Source organism: Myxine glutinosa, chromosome 7 (assembly GCF_964187855.1).
Source record: "Myxine glutinosa chromosome 7, kmMyxGlut1.1, whole genome shotgun sequence".
NCBI lineage: Eukaryota > Metazoa > Chordata > Myxini > Myxiniformes > Myxinidae > Myxine > Myxine glutinosa.
The window spans coordinates 102,658,032-102,685,851 of NC_136267.1; the positions used below are offsets into that span (position 1 = coordinate 102,658,032).

The 27,820-nt window shown below is 51.5% G+C and overlaps 2 protein-coding genes across 3 annotated transcripts in view; both read left to right on the top strand.

Annotated features, from left to right (window-relative positions):
- Positions 1-27,820, top strand: part of MRPS31 (mitochondrial ribosomal protein S31) — a 396,402-nt gene that overhangs the window by 150,280 nt on the left and 218,302 nt on the right. The gene's annotated exons all lie outside the window — the stretch shown is intronic.
- The window catches only part of LOC137431617 (CD166 antigen), a 113,918-nt gene that overhangs the window by 9,336 nt on the left and 76,762 nt on the right, over positions 1-27,820 (top strand). For both annotated transcript variants that reach the window (XM_068123139.2, XM_068123140.2), the window contains exon 2: positions 6,071-6,204. In XM_068123139.2, the coding sequence (XP_067979240.2) occupies positions 6,071-6,204 (134 nt within the window). The remainder of the gene's footprint in view (positions 1-6,070; positions 6,205-27,820) is intronic.

Sequence of the window (27,820 nt, forward strand, 5' to 3'; positions counted from 1 at the left end):
CTGCTTTGCTTTGGCTAAAATCTTCAACAAACATCCATATACATTTTTTAATTCTAGCTTTTCAATAATTCATATTTTTCCATTCATTACTTCGATTTATCAATAAACTTTCCTGAAAAACATTTAAGAACTGTTGTTTTCTGACCACATTTCAAATTTTACATTAACTTCTGTATAACCTAAAACATCTTCAAACTCTTATAGTAAATGCTCAACAATTTGGAGTAGTTTTTCAAAATGAAGCCTAATTTGAAAGTATTGAAAACACTGATGCATGCGTATCCCCACTGTTTTCGGTAGCTGTCTGACTTTGATTAAATTACTCGGTGTTCGTGGTGGTGGTATTAAACCAGACTTGGTGGCTTAAGAGCATCCGTTTTGAGTCGAGGAGGTTGGTGGTTTGAACCTCAGCTGAGTCATAACCAAACACTTTTGAAATGTTACTTGCTGTTTCCATGCTTGAGGATCAGCATTTAAAAGTATAGAGCATGGACAAACAACCAGAAGTTTGCAATCATGGCCTCCTCTTGTGTCAAAGTTCTTTGTAAGGGAACTCGTATTATTATTCCCCTCTATGTTTCACCAGAGGGGAGTATAGGTTTTCTGTCCATCTGTCCGTCGCACATATGGTTTTCCAGAATTTTTCCCATATCCTTTCACATATTCAACTGAAACTTGGTACATGGCTTTATTATGATAAGTTACAGAGACTGCAACGTATTCTGCAGCAATTGCTGAGTTCTTGGACCAAGAGCATTCATTGGCAACAGTAGGGACATGTCTTGCCAAGCAATTCTCCCCCTTGTAAGTCCCCTACCGCTTTCACTGGAGGGGACTCTCGGTTTACTGTCTGTAGGTGTTTATGGTTGTCTGTAGACTGAAGGTTTTAACAACTTGGTTTTCCCGACTTTTTATTCATGTTGTACAAGTATGGTGGAATTTTCACACCCTTTGTGCCAACCTTTTATATGTCCTGTACATGCCCGTCCTTTCTTGCTCTACTATTATTCCATTTTCTCCTGACTATATTTTCCTTCTATATACCTTCCCTCTCCTCTCACACTGCTACCATTCAATTTTTCAATTTGCCCCACCTTCCTCCATGCTTTATTGTATCGATCAATCAAGAAATGTATGATCATATGTAATCCCTTTCAAAAACAGAAGCAACTATTTGTCTCTACTATCAATCTGACACAACTTCCTGTTCTTTTTTTTTTTTTTTTACTAAAATGTCAACCTGGCTGTGAATGTCTATCATTCGTTCTGCTTATGCAAAAATTGTGAGTATTTCGATTCTCAAAATTGTTCTGGGGCAGTAATAATTCTCAGTCTGAGGCACCAGTAGCTTTGCCTACTTTTTTGTTTCAAAGTCCAAAGTCCGACCACTCTTGTGCATTCCTTGAATTATATCATCATATCGAATAACAATTGATCAGCTCACTGGGTAGAAAGCGCATTTGTTGAGGCATCACATTATATGCTGTTTGATGTGATCAAATCCTCATTATGTACTGGAGTTATTCTTGATTTGAACATGCAGATTTTCATGGCAGTCTTGAAGCGGTTTTTTTTTACTTTTACTTTGGAACTATCTTCCGTGATTCAGGTTACGTGATGAAAATGGTTACGTGAAATTTCATTATGTAGATGGCCTGGTGTCTCATTTCATTCATTTATTGTAACGCATTAGTGTGTCTGAATGTACCTGTAAGCTCTGTAGGTCTATGGAAAATTCGCTTTTCTTTACTTGTTTGGATGATACAGTACATTGCCTGTGATCTGCCTGTACTGTCCATCTGCTTTCTTTTGGTATCTCTCACTCTTCCTATTTCCCTTCATTCCTCTTCGCCATTCTCCTTACCACTAATAGTTTTTTTTTATCCCTCTTTATTATATTGTATTTCAAAAAATATACTTGTCATACAACTACTATATACTACATTTGAACTTCCAATCGCTATGCTATTTTAAAAAATCTTCCTGTCTTCTTCTTTCTACTTTTATCTTCCTGTCTTCAACAAGCAGCGATGTACATCTCACACATATGGACAAACATATGAGACAACACAAGACTGTTAGATGGAACAAACAGAGCCACTCGTCTTGAGGGAAGTGCCGTCACTTGCTGGAGTATTCTGGGATCAAGCGACGTCGCAACTATGGCACCACCTTTCTCACCACACTCAGAGGGGCATTTCTTAGGAGGAATGTCCTCCTCCCCATGGATGCCAACTTATGGGGCTTGTCAGTGCTTTTGTCTTTTTAAATGCTGAATGTCAAACCAGGTAGAAGCCCATACCATTTTAAAGTCATTGGTATGACTTCAGCCAAACACACCCATTTACCTTCAGTAAACTGATGTAACTTCCCATTGCACTCTGCGTGCCAAAGATGCCACCTTTCTGGGTGCCAGCAGATGTTCCAACCACAATGCCACGAAGTCTGCTGTGGGCAAACAGCCTGCTTTACCATTGGGAAAGGTTACCCTAACTGAGGGTGACTTTCGGTCACACCGTGAGGCTCACAACAAGTGTATGTCCATCCTGAGGGAAACCAGAAAATATTATCTTGCAAATCACAATACCTAACACTCCAACCAGTCTCCTTCCTCAATGTGGAGTTGGTGCCTTGTCATGTCCATCTTGGTTGTATGCTCCCCCTTCATTCATCTCCCTTACCTCAACTTACATCACTGGAGACTTTCCTTGAGCAAAGACAGATTTTTTGCCTCTGAATATTGTATTTCGAACCCATATTAACCCCCATACCTACAGTTTGATGGACTTTGTCCTCACCTGCGAAGAAAGGCAAAATTCTGTCCAATCTTGACTTTTTTCTATGCTTAGTCGAGGCTCGTATGAGAGCGAACACATAGAACATATAAAAAGGGAGTGGGAGACAAGGGGGGTAGGGGGGGGGGGGGGGAGAATGAATTACAACAACAGTTGGGAACAGGGACATCTATGGAAGAGAGAGGACTGGGGCGGGGTACACAGGATAAACAAGATGGACACTACAGAGGCTTTCAGGAAAGAAAACGGGAAAGTTGAAGGAGATGGGTTTGGGGTGGATTAATGGGGGTAGAAAAGATCAAGGTTTTGGACAGGGGAAGATACGAGATGGTGGTGAACAGCTGTTTTAAAGACCCTGGAGGGAGGAGTGGGATTGAAGAGAGTGTGAGAGTTTGTTCCGGAGGCGGGAGAAAAGAGGAATGAAAGAGTGAAGGTGAGCCGAGAGCCTAGATTTTGGCAGTTTCACCAGAAGACGGTTGCTGGCAGATCTTGTGCGTCCTGCCGGAATATTTGTGGGACAGAGCACAGAGAGAGCAGGGGGTGCGAGCTGGAGAAGAGTCTGTAGAAGATAGAAAGACCACCCACTTGCTTGTGGTGAGAGAGTGAAAGAGCCTCTGAATCAGCTTCATCACGGGAGATGCCAATGATCCTGAAAGCCTTGGTTTCAACAGCATGAAGCCGAGCTAGGTGTGAGGCAGGAGCACCAGTCCAGAGGGGAAAGCAGTACTCCATCAAACTACAGATGAAAGCTTTGTATGTGGTGAGGAGTTCAGTTGTGCCAAGGAAGGACTTCGCTCAACGGAGAATGCCCAGTCGGCGACTGGCTTTGGAGGCCAGCTTGGAAATGTGGTTTTCCCAGGAAAGATCATGGCATATAGTGAGACCCAAACGCTTGAATGACAGAACTTCTTTGAGAGGATTGTTGAGAAAGTAGATTGGAGGGTTGCCCAGATGGTCTTTACGGAGAGACGTGGTGAGAGTGTAGGATTTGTCAGGATTGAAAGACATGTTCCACTTGCTTGACCAGTCTGTGATTTTGTCCAGATCTGCAGAGAGTGAGGAGGCTGCAGACTGCCGATCTACGGGATGAGAGATGGAGCGGTCGAGGGTGAAGTCTTCAGCAAAGAGATAGGGAGGATTTTCCAGTGAGTCGGAGAGATCATTGATGAAGATTAGAAAAAGCACAGGGCCCAGAACCTTGAGGAACTCCAGCCTGGATAGCAAGAGGAGATGAGAGAATTCCATTCAGAATCACACATTGACTACGACAGGAGAGGAAGTCCACGAGCCATGCGTGGAGATTTTCATGGATACCATAAGAGGAGGGAGAGTTTGGTGAGCAGAGCTGGGTGCCAGACCGTATCTAAGGCACGAGATATGTCGAGGGAGACGGCTCTGATTTCTTGTTTGACATTGAGGACCTCCATTCATTGTTGATACAGCAGAAGGAGCATGTCCAAAGTAGAGTGACCTGGTCTGAACCCAAAATGATGATCTGATATCAAACCATTGGAGAAGAGGAAGGATTTAATATCAGAAGTGATGATGGAATCCATGACCTTGCTGATGATTGTGAGCAGGCTGATTGGTCTGTGGTTGCAAGGATCTGTTTTTTGCACCTTTTTTGTGTAAAGCAGTAATGTTTGCTGATTTACAAGCAGATGGCAGATGACCTTGAGCAAAAGAGAGGGTGAATAGAATAGAGAGAGGGTGAGATAGAGGGGAGTGCAGGATTTTAGGACCCGTGTGCTGATGTCGTCTGGTCCGGGTGCAGAATCAGAGTCGAGGTTTGACAAAAACATCTCCACCTTGTCAGGAGAGAAGGACACAGTCCAGGAGCAGCGGGGTTTGACTGGATAACGTGGATACAGAGCGATGGGTTTGGTGCACAAGTACACAAGTACACAAGCCTCACCACTAGCTTCAGTGTACTATGGGTGGGAGGAAGGGTATGACAACTGAAGACGAGATGGGATAAATCTGTGCATGAGAGAGAGAGAGCAATTTTCTTTGGAGGAATTCCCAGGATGAGTTGATGTCATAGACAGCAGAGATGGGAGACCAAACTAGAAGTTTGATGGCTGCTTGAAGACCATGCCAGTCAGCATGAGTGAAATGCCAGACTCGTCGGTGCTGAGGAGGCTCTCTGGGGACGGCCAGATAGATATCCACTTTAACAAACATATGATCAGATGAGCCAATTGGAGAAGAAGAAGAACAGTAGACATTTGCAGGGAAGTTCGTCGTTGCCAAGGTCCTAACCAGGGAAGTTGGACTCTGCTTCAGTAATGGGGCCATATGGCATCGGTGACCATGTCAAATCGTGCTGTGCTGCTCTTGATTCACCTGTGTCTGCATACTTTATCCTGTCTCCATTTTGCTGCCTCCAATCTGCATCGAAGTTGTAATTAAATATCCCTACATGTCCACAGGAAGGGTGCATACTCAGATACTCTTAACTACAGGACAAGTAAGCTTACTTCCAATTGCTGTATAAGCAAGGTCATGGATTCCATCGTTGGTGTTGACATCAATCCTTTTTTTTTTTTCATGCATCCAAATCACTGAACAATTTTGATTCTGACCTGGCCACTCAACTCTGTGTATGCTGCTGTTCCCCTCGGTCATGGTTGAAGAACCTAAATCTCAAACAGGATGTCAGACCAGGACTGTTGCTCTTATATCGCTGATAGGTTGTTGGCCTCTCTGTTGTTTTCGCAAGGCCTCTGCTTCGGTCAGATTTCCCTGCTCTCTCAGCCCTCCATCCTCGTCAGCAAAACCAGGATGCATGCCTTCTTCCTGATGTGTTCCATGTTAAACTCTCAAAATGTAGTCTTACTGCACCCTTCACCACTTTTGTTCCTCTTTTCTCCCATTTGTGGAACCGACTTCCTTATGCTGTTTAATCCCGCTCTTCCCTCCAGGGCTTTGAGTGGGTGGTGCACTGTCATCTCATTATCTTGCACCCCTACTCTCGATCTTTTCTACCATCATTAAACCTTCCTAACCCTTGATATTGCAGGTTGCTGTAATTCCTCCACTCTTATTTTCCTTTCCCTTTTTCATTTTATCCAACTTTGCCCCCATTGTTAGATAGTACACTGCCTTTTCACCCTCTACTCTTCCTTGAGCCTCAATCTTGTATAAACATGATGGGGGGGGGGGGGGGGGGGGAATTAATAAGACCGATAGTCTGGTCAAATTGAGATTAACGTTAACATTTGATATCCTTGCCATGACTTTTCTCCAACAACTTTTCCCATTCCCTTTTTCAGGTTTATTGCCACAGCTGTTGTCAGCATTGGATCTCATTGTACCAAAAACTGTCAACGTGAAACTTGGAGAACGCTTTGAGATACCATGCCTTGAACACTTAACAAACACTGAAGTACAAGTTGAATGGTTCTGGGTAAGTCTTTCTTTGACTGATCCTATCTCGTAAATCACAAAGTGGGACCTTGTTTCATGTGTGTTCTCCACACACGCACACACACACAGACGTACACACGTACAAACACACACACACACACACACACGTTAAATACAGGCCACAAGGGGAATGGTACAGCTACTATATTGAACTTTTAACACCATTTTGGGCTTCAAAGTTCACATACACTTCAATTATACAAAAAAAAAAAGATGCTGCAGCTGATTTTACGCTACGGTCAGAAGCTACTGAAAGCTGAAGTTTAAGTGGTCACTACATTTCACCGCTTTGGTGATTGTCACAGACTGCCACACACTACACCATGATGCACAAATGTCCTGGATAACTCATCATGAAATTGAACATGTTCATCTTTTATGATTGTCGCCAATCCGTCTTCTACCGACTCCTCTCCGGCCTTGCTCCCCCAGCTCTCTCTGAGCTCTGTCCCCCAAATATTCCTGCAGGTCGCACAAGATCTGCCTGCAACCCTCTTATGGTTAAACTGCCAAAATCAAGACTCTCTGCTCACCTTCACTCCTCTTTTCTCCTGCCTCTGGAACAAACTCCCTCACTCTCTTCAATCCCACTCCTCCCTCCAGGTCTTTAAAACAGCTGTTCACCACCATCTCTTATCTTCCCCAATCCAAAACCTTGATCTTTTCTACCCCCGCTAATTTCACCGAAAATCCATTTTTTTGAGGTGACTTTTGACTTCTTTCCTGGAAGTCCTTGGTGTCCTTGCGTTTTATACCTATCCTGCCTCCCCCCAGGCCCTCTCCCTCCCACACATCTCCCGATGTCCCTGCTCTCAAATGTTGTGTTTGTGTGCTTCCTCCCCTTCTCTCCCCATCTTGTCGACCGTTCCCCTTTTTATATACTTTGCTTGCTTGTTTGTTTGATTTGTTTGTTTGATAAATGTTAGCTCTTTCACGAGCCTCGACTCTGTATACAACAAAAAAAAAAAAAGAAATGCACAATAAAAAGTAGTTGACGAGGCTCGTCGAGTGTTTCACATTCCACGATTATCAAAAACTGCCACCGACTAAGCTGTCGCTGAAATCTTGTTGCATTGCGTCGGCTAGTGTGCTATCCCAAGAGCAACAGGCCTTGTGCTTCAACTTCTTTGTGGGAGTTTATGATCAGGTTGATTGTGCGAAATGCTATTAATTTTTTATTCTACCGAGTTCAGGACAGAGCGATGCTGATTTAATATAAAAGCCCATACGAAAAAGAACAGTAATCTATTGTGCTATACTCTACTGGACTTGCACAATTTCTCTTTTGCACAAAACTTGAGATTTATTTCTATTTGTATCGTAAATTTTTATTTTAAGTGTGTAGCGGTTACCACTTGATGCACACAATCGCCTTGCACCGGCCAGAACACGGCCAGACGCGCCTCTCCCGGGCATGCCCGGACTCACTGTTCCCGTGCACGCCCGGTCTCGTCTTTCCCGGGCATGCCCGCTCTCGCCTTTCCAGGGCTCGCCCAGAGCGTCCGGGCATGCCCGCTATCGCCTTTTCAGGGCTCGCCCAGAGCGTCCGGGCATGCCCGCTATCGCCTTTCCAGGGCTCGCCCAGAGCGCCCGGACACGCCCAGCCTCGACTTGCCAGGCCGCAGCCAAACACGCCCAGGCAGGTCCAGACTCGCCTTTCCAAGGCTCGCCCTTGACACCCGGACATGCCCGGTATAGCTTTTGCCGGGCAAACTTCCCGACATAAATGTGTATATATATTGCTGCCCGAAAAACGGGCTTGTCAGAATACCTGAGCTGTTTTGTTTCAATAAAGCAACTCGGACGAATTCCGTCTTTGGTCGCGTCAATTCTTTCGACTCGCGTTGGAGCGCAGTTCCTTCATTGGTGACCTACCGACGTGGATACGGCAGTGACGCTTAAACTGCCTACCTTCTGGGAGGCTCACGCGGCTGTTTGGTTCGCTCAGGCGGACTCTCAGTTCGCCCTGCGAGGCATCACCGCGGACGACACCCGCTTCCACCATGTTGTGGCGGCGCTCGGTTCCGCCACCGCGGCCCGCGCCTTGAGCCTCCTCGAGCACCCGCCGGCTGCTGACAAATACGACGCGCTGAAGACACTCCTCCTCGACGCTTTCGCCCTCACCGGCAGCACGCGCACGGCGCCTGCTCGCTCTGCCCGAGCTCGGCGACACGCGCCCGTCAGAGCGCATGGACTATATGCTCTCGTTGCTCGGTGAGCACTCTCCGGATTTTCTGTTCCGCGAGCTGTTCCTTCGCCAGCTGCCTCACCCGGTACGCCTCGCCCTGGATGGCACGTTGATCACGGATTCCCGCGCCCTCGCCAGGGAAGCCGATAAGATCTCCTCGGCGGGCCAGCACATCGGTGCGGTTACCTGAAGCCCGCCGCCGTCCGAGGCGACGCCCGAGCGCCCTGCGCGGTTGGAGGCCGAACTGCCGGTGCAACTGGCGGCCGCCACGCCGCACCGCCCGCTTCCGACATGACGGCCGGGGCCTCCACCTGACCGGGCGTGGTGTTATTACCACGCCAGGTTCGGACACAAGGCTCGGACGTGCCGGCCCCCGTGCACTTTCGGCAGGTCGGGAAACGGCCGGGCCGGCGTTCATTCCCAGCCATGAGCGCCGGCCACTCGGGCAACTTGCTGTTTATTCGGGACAAAGCGTCTGGGCGGCGTTTCCTGTGTGACACCGGCGCCCAACTGAGCGTCAAACCCGCCTCCGAGCAGGACAGGCGGGACGCCGTTTGCGGCCCCTCTTTGGTCGCTGCTAATGGCTCGGCCATACGCACTTTCGGCCCACGCGTCATCACCCTCTGCTTCGGCAGCCAGCGTTTTCAATGGACTTTTGTGACCGCCTGCGTCCCCATGGCTTTGCTGGGCGCTGACTTCCTCTGCGCGCACGGGCTGCTGGTCGACGTCAAACGTCGTCGCCTTGTCAACGCCGAGACCTTCAGCTCCCTGGCGTGCACGATGAGCAGCTCCGCGCCGACCGAACTGGCATGCGCCCTCCCGGCAGCGAATGAGTTCGCTCGCCTGCTCGCGGAATTCCCGGCCCTCACGCGGACGAATTCGGCCGTCGCGGTGCAGCACGGGATCGAGCACCACATACCCACTACGGGCCCGCCGGACTACGCCAGGGCCCGCCGCCTCGACCCGGCCAAGCTCGCCGTGGCGAAGGCCGAGTTCGACGCGTTGGAGCACCTCGGCATCGCGCGGCGCTCCGATAGCGCGTGGGCCTCGCCACTGCACATCGTGCCAAAGCCGGGGGGTGGATGGCGCCCGTGTGGCGACTACCGCCGTCTCAACGACGCTACCACCCCCGACAGGTACCCGATCCCGCATATTCAGGACTTTTCCGCCCGTTTGGCGGGACGGGTCATCTTTTCGAAAATTGACGTGATACGGGGCTACCACCAGGTACCTGTCCGGGCGGCCGACGTCCCGAAGACGGCCGTCATCACGCCGTTCAGCCTGTTCGAATTTTTGCGGATGCCGTTTGGCCTCAAGAACGCGGCCCAGACGTTCCAGCGCTTGATGGACGGCGTGCTGCGCGACCTGCCGTTTCTTTTCGTCTATCTGGACGATATCCTCGTCGCCAGCACGTCCCGCGCCGAGCACCTCCTCCACCTCCGAACACTGTTCGGTCGCCTCAGCGAGCACGGCTTAATTGTCAACCCAGTCAGATGCCACTTCGGCGCGACGACCGTTGACTTTTTGGGCCACCGCATCACCAAGACCGGGGCCGTGCCGCTGCCGACCAAGGTCGAGGCCATCACCACGTTCCCGCGTCCCCCGTTCCATCAAGGCCCTCCAAGAGTTCCTCGGCATGGTGAATTTTTATCACCGATTCGTGCCCTGCGCTGCTCAGCTCATGCGGCCCCTTTACGAGGCCCTCCGGGGCAAGCCGGCCAAGCATGACATTGTTTGGTCCGCGGCCATGGACGCGGCCTTCGCCAGCGCCAAACGGGCCCTCGCCGACGCAACGCTGCTGGCTCACCCGGTGCTCAACGCGCCCATCGCCCTCACTACGGACGCCTCCAACTACGCGGTGGGCGCCGTCCATGAGCAATGGGTGGACGGGGTTTGGCAGCCACTCGCTTTTTTCAGCCGGCAACTCCGGCCGAACGAGTTAAACTACAGCACGTTCGACCGCGAGCTGCTCGGGCTATTCCTGGCCGTTCGCCATTTCCGACACCTCCTGGAGGGCCGCCCGTTCACGGCTTTCGTCGACCACAAGCCGTTGGTCTACGCAATGGCTAAGGTCACGGAGCCGTGGTCGGCCCGCCAGCAGCGCCACCTCTCCGCCGTGTCGGAGTTCACCACGGACATCCGGCACGTCGCCGGCAAAGACAACGCCATGGCCGACTGTCTTTCTCGGGCCAGCGCGAACGCGGTCCACCTCGGCGTGGACTTCGCGCTCATGGCGGCCGACCAGACCACCGACGCCTCGGTGCAGGCACTCCGTGCGGCAGACACGGGCCTCCGCCTGGCCGACATTCCCTTCACGGGCACCGTCCTGCTCTGCGACGTCTCCCAGGGCCAGCCTCGCCCCATCGTGCCCGTTTCCTGGCAGCGCCGCAGCTTTGCCTCCATCCACGGCCTTTCTCACCCGGGCCGGAAAGCTTCGCAGAAGCTGGTGTCGGCGCGTTTCATCTGGCACGGCCTTCGACGAAACATCCGCGACTGGGCCAACGCCTGCACGGCCTGCCAGCGGGTCAAGGTCCACCGCCACACCCAGGCCCCGCTGGCACCTTTCGCCGTGCCTGAACGGCGTTTCGACCACGTCCACGTGGACCTGGTGGGTCCCCTGCCCCCCTCGCGGGGGTTCACCCACCTGCTCACCATGGTGGACAGGACCACCAGGTGGCCGGAGGCTGTGCCCCTCGCCTCCACCACCACCGCCGACGTGGCGCAGGCGTTCATCGCCACCTGGGTCGCGTGCTTCGGCGCACCAGCGGACATCTCGTCCGACTGCGGCCCACAGTTCACGTCTGAGCTTTGGGGCGCGGTCGCCCGTTCGTTGGGGGTCACGCTGCACCGTGCCACGGCCTACCACCCCCAAGCCAACGGGTTGTGTGAGCGGTTTCACCGCTCCATGAAGGCCGCACTCATGGCCGGCCTTCAGGACGACGGTTGGGCCGACCGGCTGCCGTGGGTCCTTTTGGGCCTTCGCACGGCCCCCAAGGAAGACCTCCAGGCGTACGCCGCCGAGCTCATCTACGGCCAGCCGCTCCGCGTCCCGGGCGAATTCGTGCCCAACGCTACCAGTCCCTGGTCCGCCGCCCGCCGGTGCTCGGACCTCCAGGAGGCCGCCCGACGATTTGCCCCCGTGCCGACGTCCCGCCACGGTGGCCCCCAGTCCTTCGTCCCCCCGGCGCTTCGCACAGCGTCTTTGTGCGTCATGACGTGCACCGGGGGCCACTCCGGCCGCCGTACGACGGGCCCTTCCGTGTCCTGCGACAGGGCGACAAGTCTTTCATCGTCGACTTCGGCGGCCGGCCGGACCGGATTTCTGTGGACCGCCTCAAACCGGCGCACATGGACGTCGACAGACCACCACGGTTGGCCCTTCCTCCGCGGCGAGGCCGCCCCCCGTCCACAGTTCCCCCCCGCTCGACCACCCACCACCACGTCGGACCCCTCCCCACGACCCTCCAGGGGTCGCTTCGGCCGGGTCATCCGGACCCCCCTTAAATTGACCCTGCCGGTGCAGGTCGATTCTGGAGGGGCGTGTGTAGCGGTTACCGCTGGATGCACACAATCGCCTTGCACCGGCCAGAACACGGCCAGACGCGCCTCTCCCGGTCATGCCCGGACTCACTGTTCCCGGGCACGCCCGAACCTCCCGGGCACGCCCGGTCTTGTCTTTCCCGGGCATGCCCGCTCTCGCCTTTCCAGGGCTCGCCCAGAGCGTCCGGGCATGCCCGCTATCGCCTTTTCAGGGCTCGCCCAGAGCGTCCGGGCATGCCCGCTATCGCCTTTCCAGGGCTCGCCCAGAGCGTCCGGGCATGCCCGCTATCGCCTTTCCAGGGCTCGCCCAGAGCGTCCGGGCATGCCCGCTATCGCCTTTCCAGGGCTCGCCCAGAGCGCCCGGGCACGCCCAGCCTCGACTTGCCAGGCCGCAGCCAAACGCGCCCGGGCAGGTCCAGACTCGCCTTTCCAAGGCTCGCCCTTGACACCCGGGCATGCCCGGTATAGCTTTTGCCGGGCAAACTTCCCGACATAAATGTGTATATATATTGCTGCCCGAAAAACGGGCTTGTCAGAATACCTGAGCTGTTTTGTTTCAATAAAGCAACTCGGACGAATTCCGTCTTTGGTCGCGTCAATTCTTTCGACTCGCGTTGGAGCGCAGTTCCTTCAAGTGTAATGTTGTTTTCTCAGGTTTCTGTACATAAAAGAAACCTAAATTCTCTTCTTTGTTCAAATACTAATAATTTACGAGTCCAGGGAGCTATGTCAACAATTTTTAAAAGCTCATAAATCCTCCTTTTGGTATACCATTTTTACCTTCTACACTGAAAGTGGAAAAAACAAGTTATGTTTTCATGAAAACGACTGTCTGCCTGACTGTGTCTGCCTGACTGTGTCTGCCTGACTGTGTCTGCCTGACTGTGTCTGCCTGACTGTGTCTGCCTGACTGTGTCTGCCTGACTGTGTCTGCCTGACTGTGTCTGCCTGACTGTGTCTGCCTGCCTGACTGTGTCTGCCTGCCTGACTGTGTCTGCCTGCCTGACTGTGTCTGTCTGCCTGACTCTGTCTGTCTGCCTGGCTGTTTGTTGTCTGACTCTGATTAACTGACTCGGTGTTTGTGGTGGTGGCAATATAAAACCATACTCTGTGAACAGGTTGGGGGTGTCACAAGGATGAATCGATTAGATTTTGGTGCAGATATGGATCTGGATATCTGCATTTTAAATTTTTCAAAGTGATTCTTCACCATTGAGAGTTGGGGCCAAAAACGGTATTTAGCATGATATCTCAAAATGTTATGGATCAGCTATGACAAAACTTGGTGGATGAGTTGGTTCGGGGACAAGAACAAGCCCATTTGATTTTGATTCAGGTCTGAATCCAGATCCGACCTATCAGTTTGGTCCAAAAAGTAAATTGTTCAGCCTGGAGGATGTACACTGCTTTCAGGATGTATTCACACCCCTTTAATTTTTTTCACATTATGTTGTTACAACCTCAATTTTAAATGGATAAATTGAGATTTTTTTTGTCAGTGATCTACAGTGATCTATACATACCCTATACTGTTAAAGTGGAGATTCTTACAAAATAATTAAAAATAAAAAGCTGAAACCTCAAGTCAATAAGTATTCAAGCCCTTTGCTATGACCCTACAAATTGAGCTCAGATGCATCCAATTTTTTGATGATCCTTGAGATGTCTACAATTTCATTGGAGTCCACCTGTGGCTATTACAATAATTGATTGAACATGATTTAGAAAAAAAAAAACCACACCTTTCTATAGAATTTCTATAGAATTTCTATAGAAAAACCACACCACAGTTGACAGTGCAGCCAAAACTCTACCATGAAGTCCAAGGAGCTCCTTGCTCCTCATGAAGTCCAACGACACAAGATAGAATTGTGAGGAGGCATAGATCTGGGGAAGGGTATAAAACAATTTCTAGAGTGTTGAAAGTTCCCAAGAGCACAGTGAGCTCCATCATTAGGAAATGAAAATATGGAACTACCCAGACTTCCTAGGACTGGCAAACATACACACACACACATACGGAGACCAAACTGAGCAACCTGGCAAGGACCTTGGTCAGGGAGTGGCACAATACGATGCACATTTACATAGAGAGAATTGGGGTCTTGTCCCCACCTTGAATCCCATCCCCCAGATATGCCACATAGATAAACCATACTTGGGGCACCCAAAGGCAACATTCAAAATTTGGTTGGATTTGGTTCAGTAGTTTTTTAGTTTTTTGAAGTATATATAAACAAACAAACAAATAAGTATATGAAAAAAATCACTCAGAGTGACACTTGGCAAAAGGGGATAAAGTAGAATGGCATTCAGTAGAGCATCCTTTTGACCTCAAAAATAATTGGTGGTTGAATTCAGTTACCTGATATGCAAATCGTCTTCAAATTTTAAGTTAATCGGATGAAAATGTACAATTTTAGAAATATGGCCTATGTTGATGTTTTGGCCTATGTTGACCTCAAAAATAGTTGATGGTTGGTTTCAGTTCGCTGATATGAAAATCCTTTTCAACTTTTAAGTTAATCGGATGAAAATTGAGGATTTTAGAAATTCGAAAAAGGGTTGACCTTTGGCCTATGTTGACCTCGTGACCTATGTTGACCTCGTGACCTATGTTGACCTCAAATAGTTGTTGGTTGAATACAGTAACTGATATGAAAATCCTATTCAAATTTCAAGTCAATCGGATGAAAATTGAGGATTTTAGAAATTAGAAAAGGTTGTTGACCTTTTGGCCCTAGGATGATCTCAAAAACGGTTTGTGGTTGAATTCGGTTCGCTGATATGTAAAATGTAAATCCTATTCAAATTTCAGATCAATAGGATGAAAATTGAGGATTTTAGAAATTTGAAAAAAAGTGGTTGACCTCAAAATATATGAGATTTTATCGGACCACAAACTCTACCATTTGGTTGTTTCGTGAAGATCGGTTTAAAATTGTGACCTGTAGGCAAGTATAAGTGAGCAGACACACACACAAACATATATATATATATATATATATTGTTACAGACGCGGTTTTAGATGTTAGTTTACCGAGCGGTTTGGTATTACCGCGTCCACACAGTTACTCCCCGATTAGAACCATATCCCGCCCGATTCCACTCGACGTTGACCAAGTCGCGCTATGCTAAATCAATGAAGGAAAGGACACAACGGCTGGGATTAAGGCAACGACACAAGGGGTACAGTTCTCAAGACCTCCGGAGGAGGATATAATTGGTGATGCAGAAACGGGTAGATTACACGGTAAGAGGTATAGCACAGAAAGATGGGCACTTAGACACAGTCTTATCTTATCCCCGACAGACCACAGACAAACGGGACAAGACTGACTTACACAGGGATTGATGGCAAGGAAGGGCAGGCAGTCGATAGCACAAGGTGCACCCTGGCTCAGGGGCAGAATCAAACGCGGTCCGGTCCAGAGATGCGGGGAGGTATTCGGCGCTTGGAGGTGGCGTCTTCTCTCTCCGTGGTGTCGGCGCATCTCACGTCACCTCCCTCTTCCTGCGCATGTCCAGCGGGGAGTCACACGCCCTCGGCTCGTTAGCTCCGCCCCAGATGGAATTGGTCCGCCGCTCCGATTGGGTGCGGGGGGTTACCGGGCTCCGCCCTTGACGAGGAGCTGACAGCGAGCCCCTGCGTGGTAACCCCGTCGGAGCACATGTTCAATGGCGGCTAACCAAGCCGGAGTGAGGACGCACACTATCCGCGCCGCCGCCGCTGTTGTTGTTGTTGTACCATGAGGAAGAGCTGCGGGGAGGTATTGGGAGGTCCTAAACTTTCTAACGGTGCCATACAATCACATTCTGGTGCAACGAAGAGTCAGAATTAATGGAAACGAGTCCTTAACTGACATAGACTAAGAATAACTAGCAAGATGTCCTATAGTTGTCTACGTGAGATGCGGTGAACCTGGATGCGACATTTAATGGGGGAAATAGGGGAAGGTCGGGGCTACAGAGTGTTGTTTACAGACAATGGGACTAGGGAATGGGGGATTGGGGATAGTTGGGAAGTATTGGGGAAATAGGGGAATATTTACAAGCGGATATGGATGGAGGCCAAATCCCATATCCGCAACAATATATATATATATATATATATATATATATATATATATATATATATATATATATATATATATATATATATATATATATTGTTGCGGATATGAGGACTGTTTTTTTGGATTGTGTGCTTTATTATTATTATTATTGTTATTCTGCGCCCCCTGCCTCCGGAGCTGTGTAAAGGTCAAAAGGGCTTCCCATAATTAGTCCACAAGCATACACGTCAGCCAATAATAGAATACCCCTGTTCGATAGTTATATCTTATTCTGTGTTTTAGGGTAAGGCTGTGTCTCCCATTAATAGAAGTACTCCATTGCACCAAGTGAAAGAGATAGATTCCCTTCATTCCCATTCCCAAAACCTCCATTCCCCCTTTTCGTCGATTAGAAACTACCTCCGCTCCAATTACCGCCATTGACCATGAGGCAGGGTCGGAGAAGAAAGGCGTGTCTCCACCTCGTCATAGAGGGGAGGAGTGAGCCAGCCCCACTCGACCAACCATGAGCCAGGGGTTTGGCTAGAGAGGGCGGAGGAAGAGCGATCGTTGGAGGTTCGCAAAGGTTGAGGGGCGGGGCCTATATAACCTGCAGCGCAACGCTCCCCAAGCAGTCGAGCTTTGAAGAAGAAAGAGAGGAGTACTGAGCATTGAGATGAGAAGAGGCTGTGCTTTTAAAGGGTGGCGCTGAGAGGAGGGAATGAGCAGGCGTGACCGCAGCTAAAATCCGCAGCGCGACGCTCCCAAAAGAGAAGCTGAGACAAGCTTTGAGAGATGAGCTTTGACCGGGAGACAAAAAGGGAGCCCAAGCCGTTGAGAAGAGAGAGGGTCCAAGAAGCAGAGCTGAGTTGTGTGGTTTTGGTCATCAGTGGTTGCGTTGTGGTGGTCAGTGGTTGCGTTGGTTGCGTTGAGTTGTCGGTGGTGAGGAGTGATTGGACCAAGAGAACATAGAGAACATCCAAGGAGAGGACATCCCAGAAAGCACAAAGCCTGTTGTAATCCTGGAAAAGCACGCGACGTCCACAGCAGCAGCAGCAGCGGCGGCCACAGCAGCAACAACACTCAACAGCCGCTTGGGGCCTGGACGGCGGTTTTGAGCAGGGCCGCGAAGGAACGGTGGCTGCTAAACGCGCCGATCGTGCTGCACAATACAACTCCAAGCCATCCTCTCCTTCCAGCCAATTCCTGTCATCATTCCCGTGTGAGTCTGTCTTTTGTTTGTTCTGTCCCTGGGTTAATTAAGACTGTAGGTAAGCTAGCGTTGCACTGTGTATCTAATCTCGTCTGTAAATAAACGTGACTGCTTTCTTTTTGCTTGTGTGTATAATAAATCCAATTGCTCTTCTGTCCGTCTTCTCATCTTATTCATTTTCCTCTTTGCATTCGGTCGTTTTAGAGTTTTCCAGATTGGGCAGCTGCGGTGCGATACGGCCAAAGATGGGGGTGAATCGGGTGAGTTGGGGAAGAATCGGGGGAACTGTTAGGTCGCGGTCATACCAACCGCTCGGTCAAATATAACATCTTAACCGCGACACTAACTATATATATATATATATATATATATATATATATATATATATATATATATATATATATATATATATATATATATATATATATATATATATATATATACTGTATATATATATATATATGTATATATATGTATATATATGTATATATATATATATATTGTTACAGACACGACTTTGATGTTAAAGTGGGCCGAGCGGAATGGCCGTCGTGTCCGCACAAATTACCCGACTATACTCGCCGTTGACGAAGTCGCGCTACGCTGGCTCAATAAGAAAAAGAAGACACCCGGCTGGATTACAATCACACAATACGACACCAACGTTTCGATTCTCAAGTATATTCGTACGGAAAAAGGTTAGATTACAGGGGCTAGAGGTATATTACAGGAAGACAGGCACTTAGACACACTCTTATATTAACCCCGGACAGACGACAGACACACGGGACAAAATGCTGACTCACACGGGGGTTGATGAAAAGGAAAGGCAGGTCGCGATGGCTCAAGGTGCACTCTTGGCTCAAGGCAGAATCGACTCGGTCCGGTCCAGAGATGCGGGGAGGTATCGTCGCGCTGGGGGTGGCGGTGGCTTCTCTCTCCAGTCTCCAAGCTGAGGCGCATCTGACGTCACGTCCGGCAAGCGGCTGCGTATATCCGGCGGGGAGTGACACGCCCTCGGCTCGTTAGCTCCGCCTCGTGGAATCGGCACGTTGCTTCTCATTGGGTGCGTGCGGGGGGGGTTCCTGGCTCCGCCCCTGACGAGGAGCTGACAGCCAGCCCCTTCGGGGTAACCCCGTGGAGCGCATGGTCTGGAGCTAATCGAGCCGGTGTGAGGACGCATCCTCCCCCGCTCCGCCGCCATCTCCTCTGTTGTTGTTGTAATTGTTGTTGTAGTTGTTGTTATTGTTGTTGTTTGGGGAAGAAGATGGGAGGAGGTATGGGAAAGGTCCTAAACTCACTACTGATGCCATATAATCACATTCTGGTGCAACGAAGAGTCATAATTAATGGAGACGAGGCCTTAACTGACATAGAATAAGAATAACTAGGAAGATGTCCGAAAGTTGTCTACGTGTGGTGCGGTGGACCTGGGCACGACATTTAATGGGGGAATAAGGGGAAGGTCGGCTCTACTGATTGTTATTTACATGCAATGGGACTAGGGAATGGGGGATCGGGGAAAGTTGGGGAGTATTGGAGAAAATAGGGGAATATTTACAAGCGGATATGGAGGCCAAATTCCATATTCGCAACATTGCACCCTTCTCTACCCTCGGGGCGTCCCGACCCGATAAATTTTTACCTACTTTAGTGTGGCACGCAATGTAGTTCCCTCTACTATTAACTCTACCCTGAGTGCGACAGTTTTACAGATATTCACAAATGAGTAAATATGTCCCCCTGCGACGTTGCACCCTTCTCCTCACAGAAACACACCCACAGGATAACCGAATCCGGAAAGAATTCTCAAACTAAACATACAGCCGGTAGGGAGCATTATTTACAAGACTATGCTGCTATTTACACTACGATCCAGGACCTGTTTTTGGAGGAACACATGCAGATGTTATGCATAGAGAGAGCGCGCTTGCCAGCATCGATACACCAACCCACGAGTGCTCTGTGGCCGACGGCCTTTAATAACGTGCAGAGCACCCTTCCCGAGCATCAAAAGCACCACCCCACCACCAATCGGTGCAGTCACCATTGTTCATTGGAATAAAAATAAATTCGACAACCCCTAACCCTGCAGGTGTCTCTTGCTCTTCTTGTGGTGCACTTGGTGTTAATTAACAGTGGTTCACCTTTATGGCATAGGTGCCACGTTGACCCATAGGTCCTTCCACGGGTGGTGCTTGGCCGCAAAAGAGCTGCGGTCCATTGTGGGTGGCCACAAACATTGCGGTCCATATGGTGTATCGATCCAGGCAGCCAACAGCGAAAGTGCAGGCCCACAACTGCGTAGCCAGCACCTCTCTCTCCTCTCTCTCTACCCCAAAGCCAGATCCTCGGAGGTGGGAGACAAAAGAAGAAACAAGTGAGTAAGGTGGTAAGGGCGCAAAAGTGCACGCAATGTAAGGTGATGCACACTGGGGGCACATGGGAACCAGGTGAGACAGGTACGTTCCTATCGTACGCCCCCCCCCCCACCAGGTAACCTACATGGCCCCTCCCTTACCCCTTACTGTATCCACACAACACAACACTACTCATAAACATCTACTTTACAAATCAACAAACATCCCTACTGTCTTCCCCGTTCCTCCCATAAACCAAATTCGTCTTCTCTCCCTCCTAACCAATCAAATTTGCCATTTTCAACTCTCATCAAAATTTGCCATTACCAATTCATCATCAGTCCCTCCTAGGGAGGGAGAGATGGAATCACCCCAATGTCTCATCCACGTCGTGATGCGTCTCACAAATCCACAGCAATTTCATTTCCTGCACAAAACAAAGAAAACACAGGTGTGGAGTCATCATCATCACCACAGGTAAGTGGCTGCGTATGGTGCGACAGGTTCATCAATCCTAACTATCTCCTAAATGACTTTAACAACTTTACACTACCCGGGGGCTTTCTCCGGCCAAACCATTGGCCCTCTTACACTATGGGTTCTAAAAACCAATTCCCATTGGCCAAACTGTGGTGCTCTTCAATTTGGGGTCTCACTCCCCCGATTCATCTCCCGGTGCCCTCGTACAATTTCTGGGCTGTGGCGTGTACCTCTCCCAGTGGGTCTACCCACCTGCACACCTCCACCACTGCAGTTGCCTCCGAGCTTACCTGCTCCTTGCCCTAACCTAACTACCTGGGGAAGGCCCTCTGGCACTCTCCCCACTCGGTGCCCTCTCTGGCACTGGGCTACCCGGGTCCGTCCTCCGGATCCTCGGGCCCCATCCACAACTCTACCGGCTCCCAGAGCCCACCTGCGGCCTCACCTGGCCGACATCCTCACAGTGGTGGAGTGCTCAACCAACTACACACACTAACAGGCTACACGCCCAGCCATTTCCACAACACTAATGCACCCATTCACAACACCATTCTGCAACCGCACCACAGATGCCAATATCCAACCACAATTTACCTGCACCCTCTACCTAACACTTACACTACCCGCCCCGGGTATCCGTGATGGGGGTCCACTCTTCCCCCATCCACACCTTCGCACCATGCACACCACTCCGTACCACTTACTCCAACTTTCTCCACACACCTGTACTTGCACACCTGTGCTCTCACACCTGGTGCCACCGGCACCCTTCTCTCCCCAAGCGCATTCGCGCTGATCCACAACACTCACTACTCATACACTGCTCCACACACCTGTCCAGTTGCACACCTGTGCAATCACACCTGTTCAATCCTCACAAACACGGCATCATCTCAGCTAACTACTCCCTTCTGAAACTTGCGCTTCCCAGTCGTCCCTTTAAACTATTGCGCTCCCTCGTCATTATCATCCATACTAATCTACCTGCGTCCCCACTACAGGTATCAGTCACTAACTAAACTTAACGTCACCTAATGTCATCTTCTCTAGATCCCTACACACCATATCCTAACCCACCCGGGCTAGTTTTCACTGCCATACACCCCATAATCTATTGCTCCTCTGCCCCCCCACATGGGAAAGGTGGCAGGGATGCCACCCTCTCCCACCGGGCCTATCGCTCCTCAATCCCCCAGTCCTCTGGCACTAATAAGCCCCCCTTATTCAGAGGTACTGGGTCCCGCCTCGGCATCTAAAGCCGAGGCGATCCACGGGGGCGCCTGCTCGCCGGTGTAAGGTCTTATCCGGTCGGCGTGGACGATCCGAGGGAGGGCTCGTGGCCCCATTTTGATCTTAAAGACCACGTCACAGATTTGCGACAGGACGACTCCTGGGCCTTGCCAGGGGGAGGTGAGTTTTGGGCACCTTCCCTTCCGCCTCCGGGGATTAAAGAACCAAATCTTCATCCCCGGAGCGTATTGACTCCCCTGGCTCCGGTCGTCGTACCTGCGCTTCATCTTTTCCCCCGCCAGATGGAGTTGGCGGCGGGCGAAGGCATGGACTAGCTCCATGCCTTCCTCTAGGTGACGTGCGTACCCCTCCCTCGGCGGGTTAACCACTGTGTCTGGCACGGGACCGCATAGCAAGTCGGCGGGAGCCCGTAACTCCCGCCCATACATAAGCAACGCTGGACTGCATGCGGTGGCCCCGTGCTGGCTGGTTCGGTAGGCCATGAGCAAGTAAGGGAGATGTTCGTCCCAGTCATCCTGACGGGTGGTGGTGAACAGTGCCAGTTGTTGGATTAGAGTTCGATTGAATCTTTCCACCATCCCGTCAGATTGAGGTCTTAAAGGCGTTGTTCTGGTTTTCCGAATTGACAGGAGACTGCACACATCTTTTAGCAATTTGCTCTCAAAATTTCGTCCCTGGTCGGTGTGCAACTCCTGTGGAATCCCATGCCGGCACACAAATCCTTCCACGAAGGCCTGCGCTACCACCCCTGCTTCTTGGTTGGGGAGGGCGTAGGCCTCCGGCCACTTGGTGAAATAGTCCATTACAACGAGGATATACTTATTACCTTGGCGGGTGCGGGGCAGCGGTCCTAGAATATCCATAGCCACCCGCTCAAGGGGGGCCCCCACCTGATGTAATTGAAGGGGGGCCCTCATCCTCCGTGCTGGTCCCTTTTTGGCAGAACAGGCGTCGCATCTCCGACACCAGTCCTGTATGTCGCGCCCCATATTCACCCAATAGAACCTCCGGCGGACCCGAGATATTGTCTTTGTCCTGCCCAAATGGCCGCCGGAGCGGGTACCATGCACCTGTTGCAATATGACGTTCTTGAATTTGTCAGGGACTATCACCAGCCAGGAAGTTCGATCAGAGGGAACCTCCACCCACTTGCGATACAAGATGTTGCCTTTCAATTCCAGGGTCTGCCACTGAGCCCAATATGCCTTTGTCTGCGCCCCGAGGGGGGTGACCTCTTCCCCCTTTGGTCTTTGCCCCAATTTGACCCATTGGAACACCGGCCCCAGAACAGGATCCTCCTGCTGGGCCGTGCTCCAAGCCAACTCTCCAAATTCCTCGTCCGCGGTTAGTGGCAAAATTGGCCCTCTCACCCGGGTTGCCCGGACGACGAGAATCGGGGCGGAATCGCCCAATTGCTCCCTCTCCTCGTGTCTCGCACAAAATTTACAGTTTTCCCCCAGACAAGGACGCCGAGAGAGTGCGTCCGCATTACCATGGGCCTTCCCGGCCCTATGGGCCACATCAAAATCGTACTGCTGCAACTTTTCCAACCACCTTGCAATTTGGCCCTCCGGTTCCTTGAACCGAAGGAGCCATTGCAAGGAGGAATGGTCAGTTCTAACCAAAAATTTCCGCCCGTACAAGTACGGGTGGAAATGGTTCATGGCAGCCAGCATAGCCAATAACTCTTTGCGAGTGACGCAATAATTTCTCTCGGGCCTACTTAAGGCCCGACTATAATAACCAATCACTCTCTCCACGCCCTCCTGTGTCTGAGACAAAACTGCGCCCAATCCTTCCTGGCTCGCATCCGTGTCCAGGGTAAATGTCCCGTCACTAGTGGGGTAAGCTAGAAGGGGTGCGGATGTTAGACACCCCTTCAATTTTTGGAAGGCCTCGTGGCACTCCCGTGTCCAATTAAATCGCGTCCCCTTCTCCGTAAGCCGGTGGAGGGGACGGGCCAACTCCGCAAATTTCGCCACAAAGCGCCGGTAGTAGGAGCAGAGTCCCAAAAATCCCCGCACCTCTTTGATGGTACGTGGTGCGGGCCACTCCTCTACCGCTTTAATTTTGTCTGGGTCTGTTTTTACCCCCTCGCGGCCAATCACGTGACCTAGATAGGCCACCTCTCTTGCAAACAAAGTGCACTTACTCGGGTTCAGCTTCAACCCTGCCTGTCTGAGGCACCCGAACACCTGGTCCAAATTAGCTAGTGCCTGGGGGAACGTTTGGGCATGTACCAGGACGTCATCCAGGTACACCAGGCATGATTGCCATGGCATGCCGCCTAGTACATGCTCCATCAATCTCTCAAAGGTGGCGGGGGCGTTACACAAACCAAACGGCATCACAGTAAACTGATACAGTCCCTTACCTGTGGAAAATGCCGTTTTCTCCTTCCCTGCCCTATCCATCTCCACCTGCCAATACCCACTCTTGAGGTCCAAAGTTGTGAACCAATTTGAGCCTGCAACGGCATCGAGGGTGTCATCAATCCTTGGCAGGGGATATGAGTCCTTGAGTGTCACGTTGTTTAGCTGGCGATAGTCCACGCAGAACCGCGTGGTCCCATCCTTCTTTTTGACCAGCACAACAGGTGACATCCAAGGACTTCCCGAGGGCTCGATCACACCTGCGTCGAGCATTTTTGCAACCTGCTCGTCAGCTTCCGCCCTCTTGCTCCAAGGGAGCCGTCGGGCGGCCTGACGAATAGGCCGGGCCTCACCGGTGTGGATCTGATGTTTCACCAGGCCCGTACGTCCAATATCCTCGGTGGACAGGGAGAAGAGGTCCAAATGGGACCCAACCAGTTTGTGTAAGGCCTCCCTCTGGGTACCTCCCAACTCTACGCTACTACGATTTACCATCTCGCAAATGGGCTCGGGCCAATTCCTACTTGTTATTGAAGGCTCCCCCCGGGGTCGGCTCGGCTGGACGTTCTCGCCCCTCACTGTCGCGACTTCCTCAACTGGGGTGCAGCCAGCTACCCTCGTGCCCCTTACTATAGTGCGTGGTTCTGTACTCACATTTACTACTCGGACGGCCACTACCGGTCCGTCCGTTTTTACAAGGGTGCGGCCCACGATTAAACCCGGTATGGACTGCGCTGCCACCGGTTCGACCAGGCCGCAGGACTCCTGCCATGTTGGGCGAGCTGCCCACCGGGCCGGCACTATCGCCTCGGCCCTTGGGGGGATGGTCACGGCCTCGGAAGCCTCCAGCTCCGCTCTCTCGGCCGTGCTCACTCCCCCTAACGGCAGCTCTTCTACTCCCACCTGCAGGATCCCCCGGCACAAGTCGATTTTACAACCGCTGGCAGTCAACAGGTCCAACCCTATTAAACATGGGTCGCACACCTCCGCCACCCAAACATCTATCTCCCTCCTTACCGACCCTAACTTGAGGGTCACAGAACCACGCCCTATGATCGGGGCCGTTACCCCGGTAGCAAGCTGCAAACTATAATTTTGCAGGCGCTGGATCTTATCCCAGCCACCTGCACTCGAATCAAGGACCACAGGGCTGATGATCGTGGCGCTAGCTCCTGTGTCCACTACGGCGTCTACCCCCACGCCGGCAATTTTGCATCTAATTGTCAGGCTACCGGTTCCAATTTGGCCACAATAAATGACCTGTCGCGTCAATGAGGGCTCTCCTCCATCCTCTGCTGCCGAACACCGCCCTACGTGCCCGACACCTTCTAGTTTCCCGGGGTCTGGCGGGGGGGTGTCTGGGGTCGGCTAACCCGCTCCCCCCTGGGCGGAGTTGAGGACCTCAACTGCCGGGGATCATCCCGGCGCGCGTTTCGACAGTGCCGCGCCAGGTGACCCAGGCGGTTGCAGGTATAGCACCTCACCTGGTAAGGTGCTTGCCTCCGGAATTCCAAATTCCCCCCCCTGTAGGTCCGAATTGGATTACCCGCTCGTGGTCCACCGCGGGCCACCTCCGGGGCCGCCTGCCATGGTCCAGGTCCTGCCAGGCGCTGGTCCACCAGCCTCCGGACCATGCCCGCCAGGTCAGGACCCACGTCGGGGGCGGGCCCCCTAAGGGGTCCGCCCTCCATCGGGGGTCCCATCTGGCGGACCGCCATTGCGAGACGCTCGCCCCCCCGGGCCAGGGGCCTCGCTGCTTCCCAACGGGCCGCAGCGTCAGCCGCCTGGCTCAGAGTCTGCGGGCGCCACATGGCGAGCTGTTGCCGGAGCTCAATATCCGGGAGGGCCTGGATAAAATGGTCCAGCGCCAGGCTCTCCCGGGAATCCGCTGCCATGCTAGCATGTGCGATCCCCACTGCGCGGCGAATGTCGTGGGCAAGTTCCCCGATGGCTTCCTGGGGCTTGCGCTTTCGCAGCGCGAGCTGAGCTTTAACAAGCTCGCTCTGCTGTTCTATTCCAAATCGATTAATTAGGGCGTCGCGGAGGGCTGGCAGGGTGAGAGCACCCGCTGGTAATGCCGTCAGCACCTCCGCCGCCGCGCCGCGCAATGCGGCCACCAGGTGTACTCCACCTTCGTCCTCACCCCAACCGTTACCCTTACACACACAGTCGAACTGCGCCAGGTACGCGCGTAGATCACTCTTGCCGTCATACGGCGCGAGTGGGACCTTGTGGGACCACCTCGTATGCGAGTCGTTGCCCGCCGGCCGGACCCCGTGCGTCGCCCCTTGCGGGGTCAGCGCGGGGCCGAACCGGCCGGGCCCCCACAGTACATTACCCCCAAGGGGCTCTCGTGCCTCCCCGGTCCCTCCAACAACTACCCCTGTTGGTGTCGATGCATGGGTCACACCTCCGCAACCCGCTACCCATTCCATACCACCACAACCTTGCTCACCCACACCTCGCACCTCTCGTTCCATACCCTCCGGACCAGCCATACACCTCACTCTTGGCCTCTCACGAACATCCGGGTCTATCTCGACCCCCAAGCTTATTAAATCACCTGGCGCATCATACGCACGACCATATTGGTCACCACTTACACCGGGTCCTCTTTCTCTTCGCTTCTCCTCCATCACCTGCGAATCCCTCATCCGGTTAATGAGCACATCATCACGATCCGAACACAGACTTTGGACCAATTCTTTTACTTCCTCCTTTATCTCTTTCTTATCCTCTCTCCGTCGCTTCTTAATTTCGCTCACCCCTTCTTCCACTTCTTCTAATTTTTGCTTCATCTCCTTCATCTCTTCGTGCGCCCCTTTAAGTTCTTCCTCTAACTCCACTTTATTTTTTTCTATGTGCTCCCGCACCTCCCGCTCTTTAACCTCCATTACCTCTACCACCTTGTCCATTTTCCTCGTCAGGTCCTCATGTACCGTCTGGCACTCTTTTTTAATTACCCCTACGTCCTTTTTCATCTCCTTCTGTGTCGATTTTAAACCCTCTATTACCGCTGTGTTCTTCTTTACCTGGTCCCCCAACTCCTTTTGTCCCACTGTCAGTTGTTCTACTCCCAGCGTCAACTCCTCTATACCACCTTGCAATTTTACAGTCCCCTTTCTCACCTCTTTCTCCATGCGCTCCTTACAGTGCCTCACCTCCTCGCGCACTCCTCCGACCTCCTCACTCACTCCTCTTCTGATCTCCTCTCCCATCACTTGCATCTCCTGCCCAGATGCCACCCTCATCTGCTCCATTTCCTCCCTGTGAGCATCCAGTTTGGTTTCTACCCCCATTCTGACCCCCTCTATCTGCTGCTCCATTTGTTTAACTTCCCTTTCCGCTTGGTCCCTCATGTCCCTCAATTTGCCTTCCATACTGTTTTCTAACCCCTCTAACCCCTTTTGCATCCCTTCCATTTGATTCTCTTGAGCGGCCATTCTGTTTTCTACCCCCATTAACCCATTTCTCACCTCTTTTATCCCGTTGTCTAACCCCTCAAAATTATTGTCTAACTTCCCAAATTTCTTGTCTAACTCCTCAAAATTATTGTCTAACTTCCCAAATTTCTTGTCTAACTCCTCAAAATTATTGTCTAACTTCCCAAATTTCTTGTCTAACTCCTCAAAATTATTGTCTAACTTCCCAAATTTCTTGTCTAACTCCTCAAAATTATTGTCTAACTTCCCAAATTTCTTGTCTAACCCCTCACCAGTACCCCTCGCTTCGTCCCTCATTACCCCCATTTGGCCCTCTAATCGCTCACCCTGAGCATCCATCCGGTTCCCCATTACCCCCATTTGGCCCTCTAATCGCTCACCCTGAGCCCTCATTCCCACAATTTGGTCTCCCATTCGTTCCATAAGGGCCCTCATTTGCAACATAAAAAGGTTCGGATCCACCAGGGGCGCTGCCACGGTCGCGGGCGCGGTGACCAGCGAGGCGCCATTTTGCGCGTCTGCTACCCTCGCTGCTTCGCTCTCCTCACGTCCCTCAATTTGGTCCTGGACCGACCCTGCCTCACTCTCCCCTACCGGACCCCAGCCGTCTTGATCCGCCATAGCGCGACTTGCAAAATTCGAGTTTCGTAAAACAAAACAAATTTCGGCCGCTCCAAATTTTGACCAAATTTTT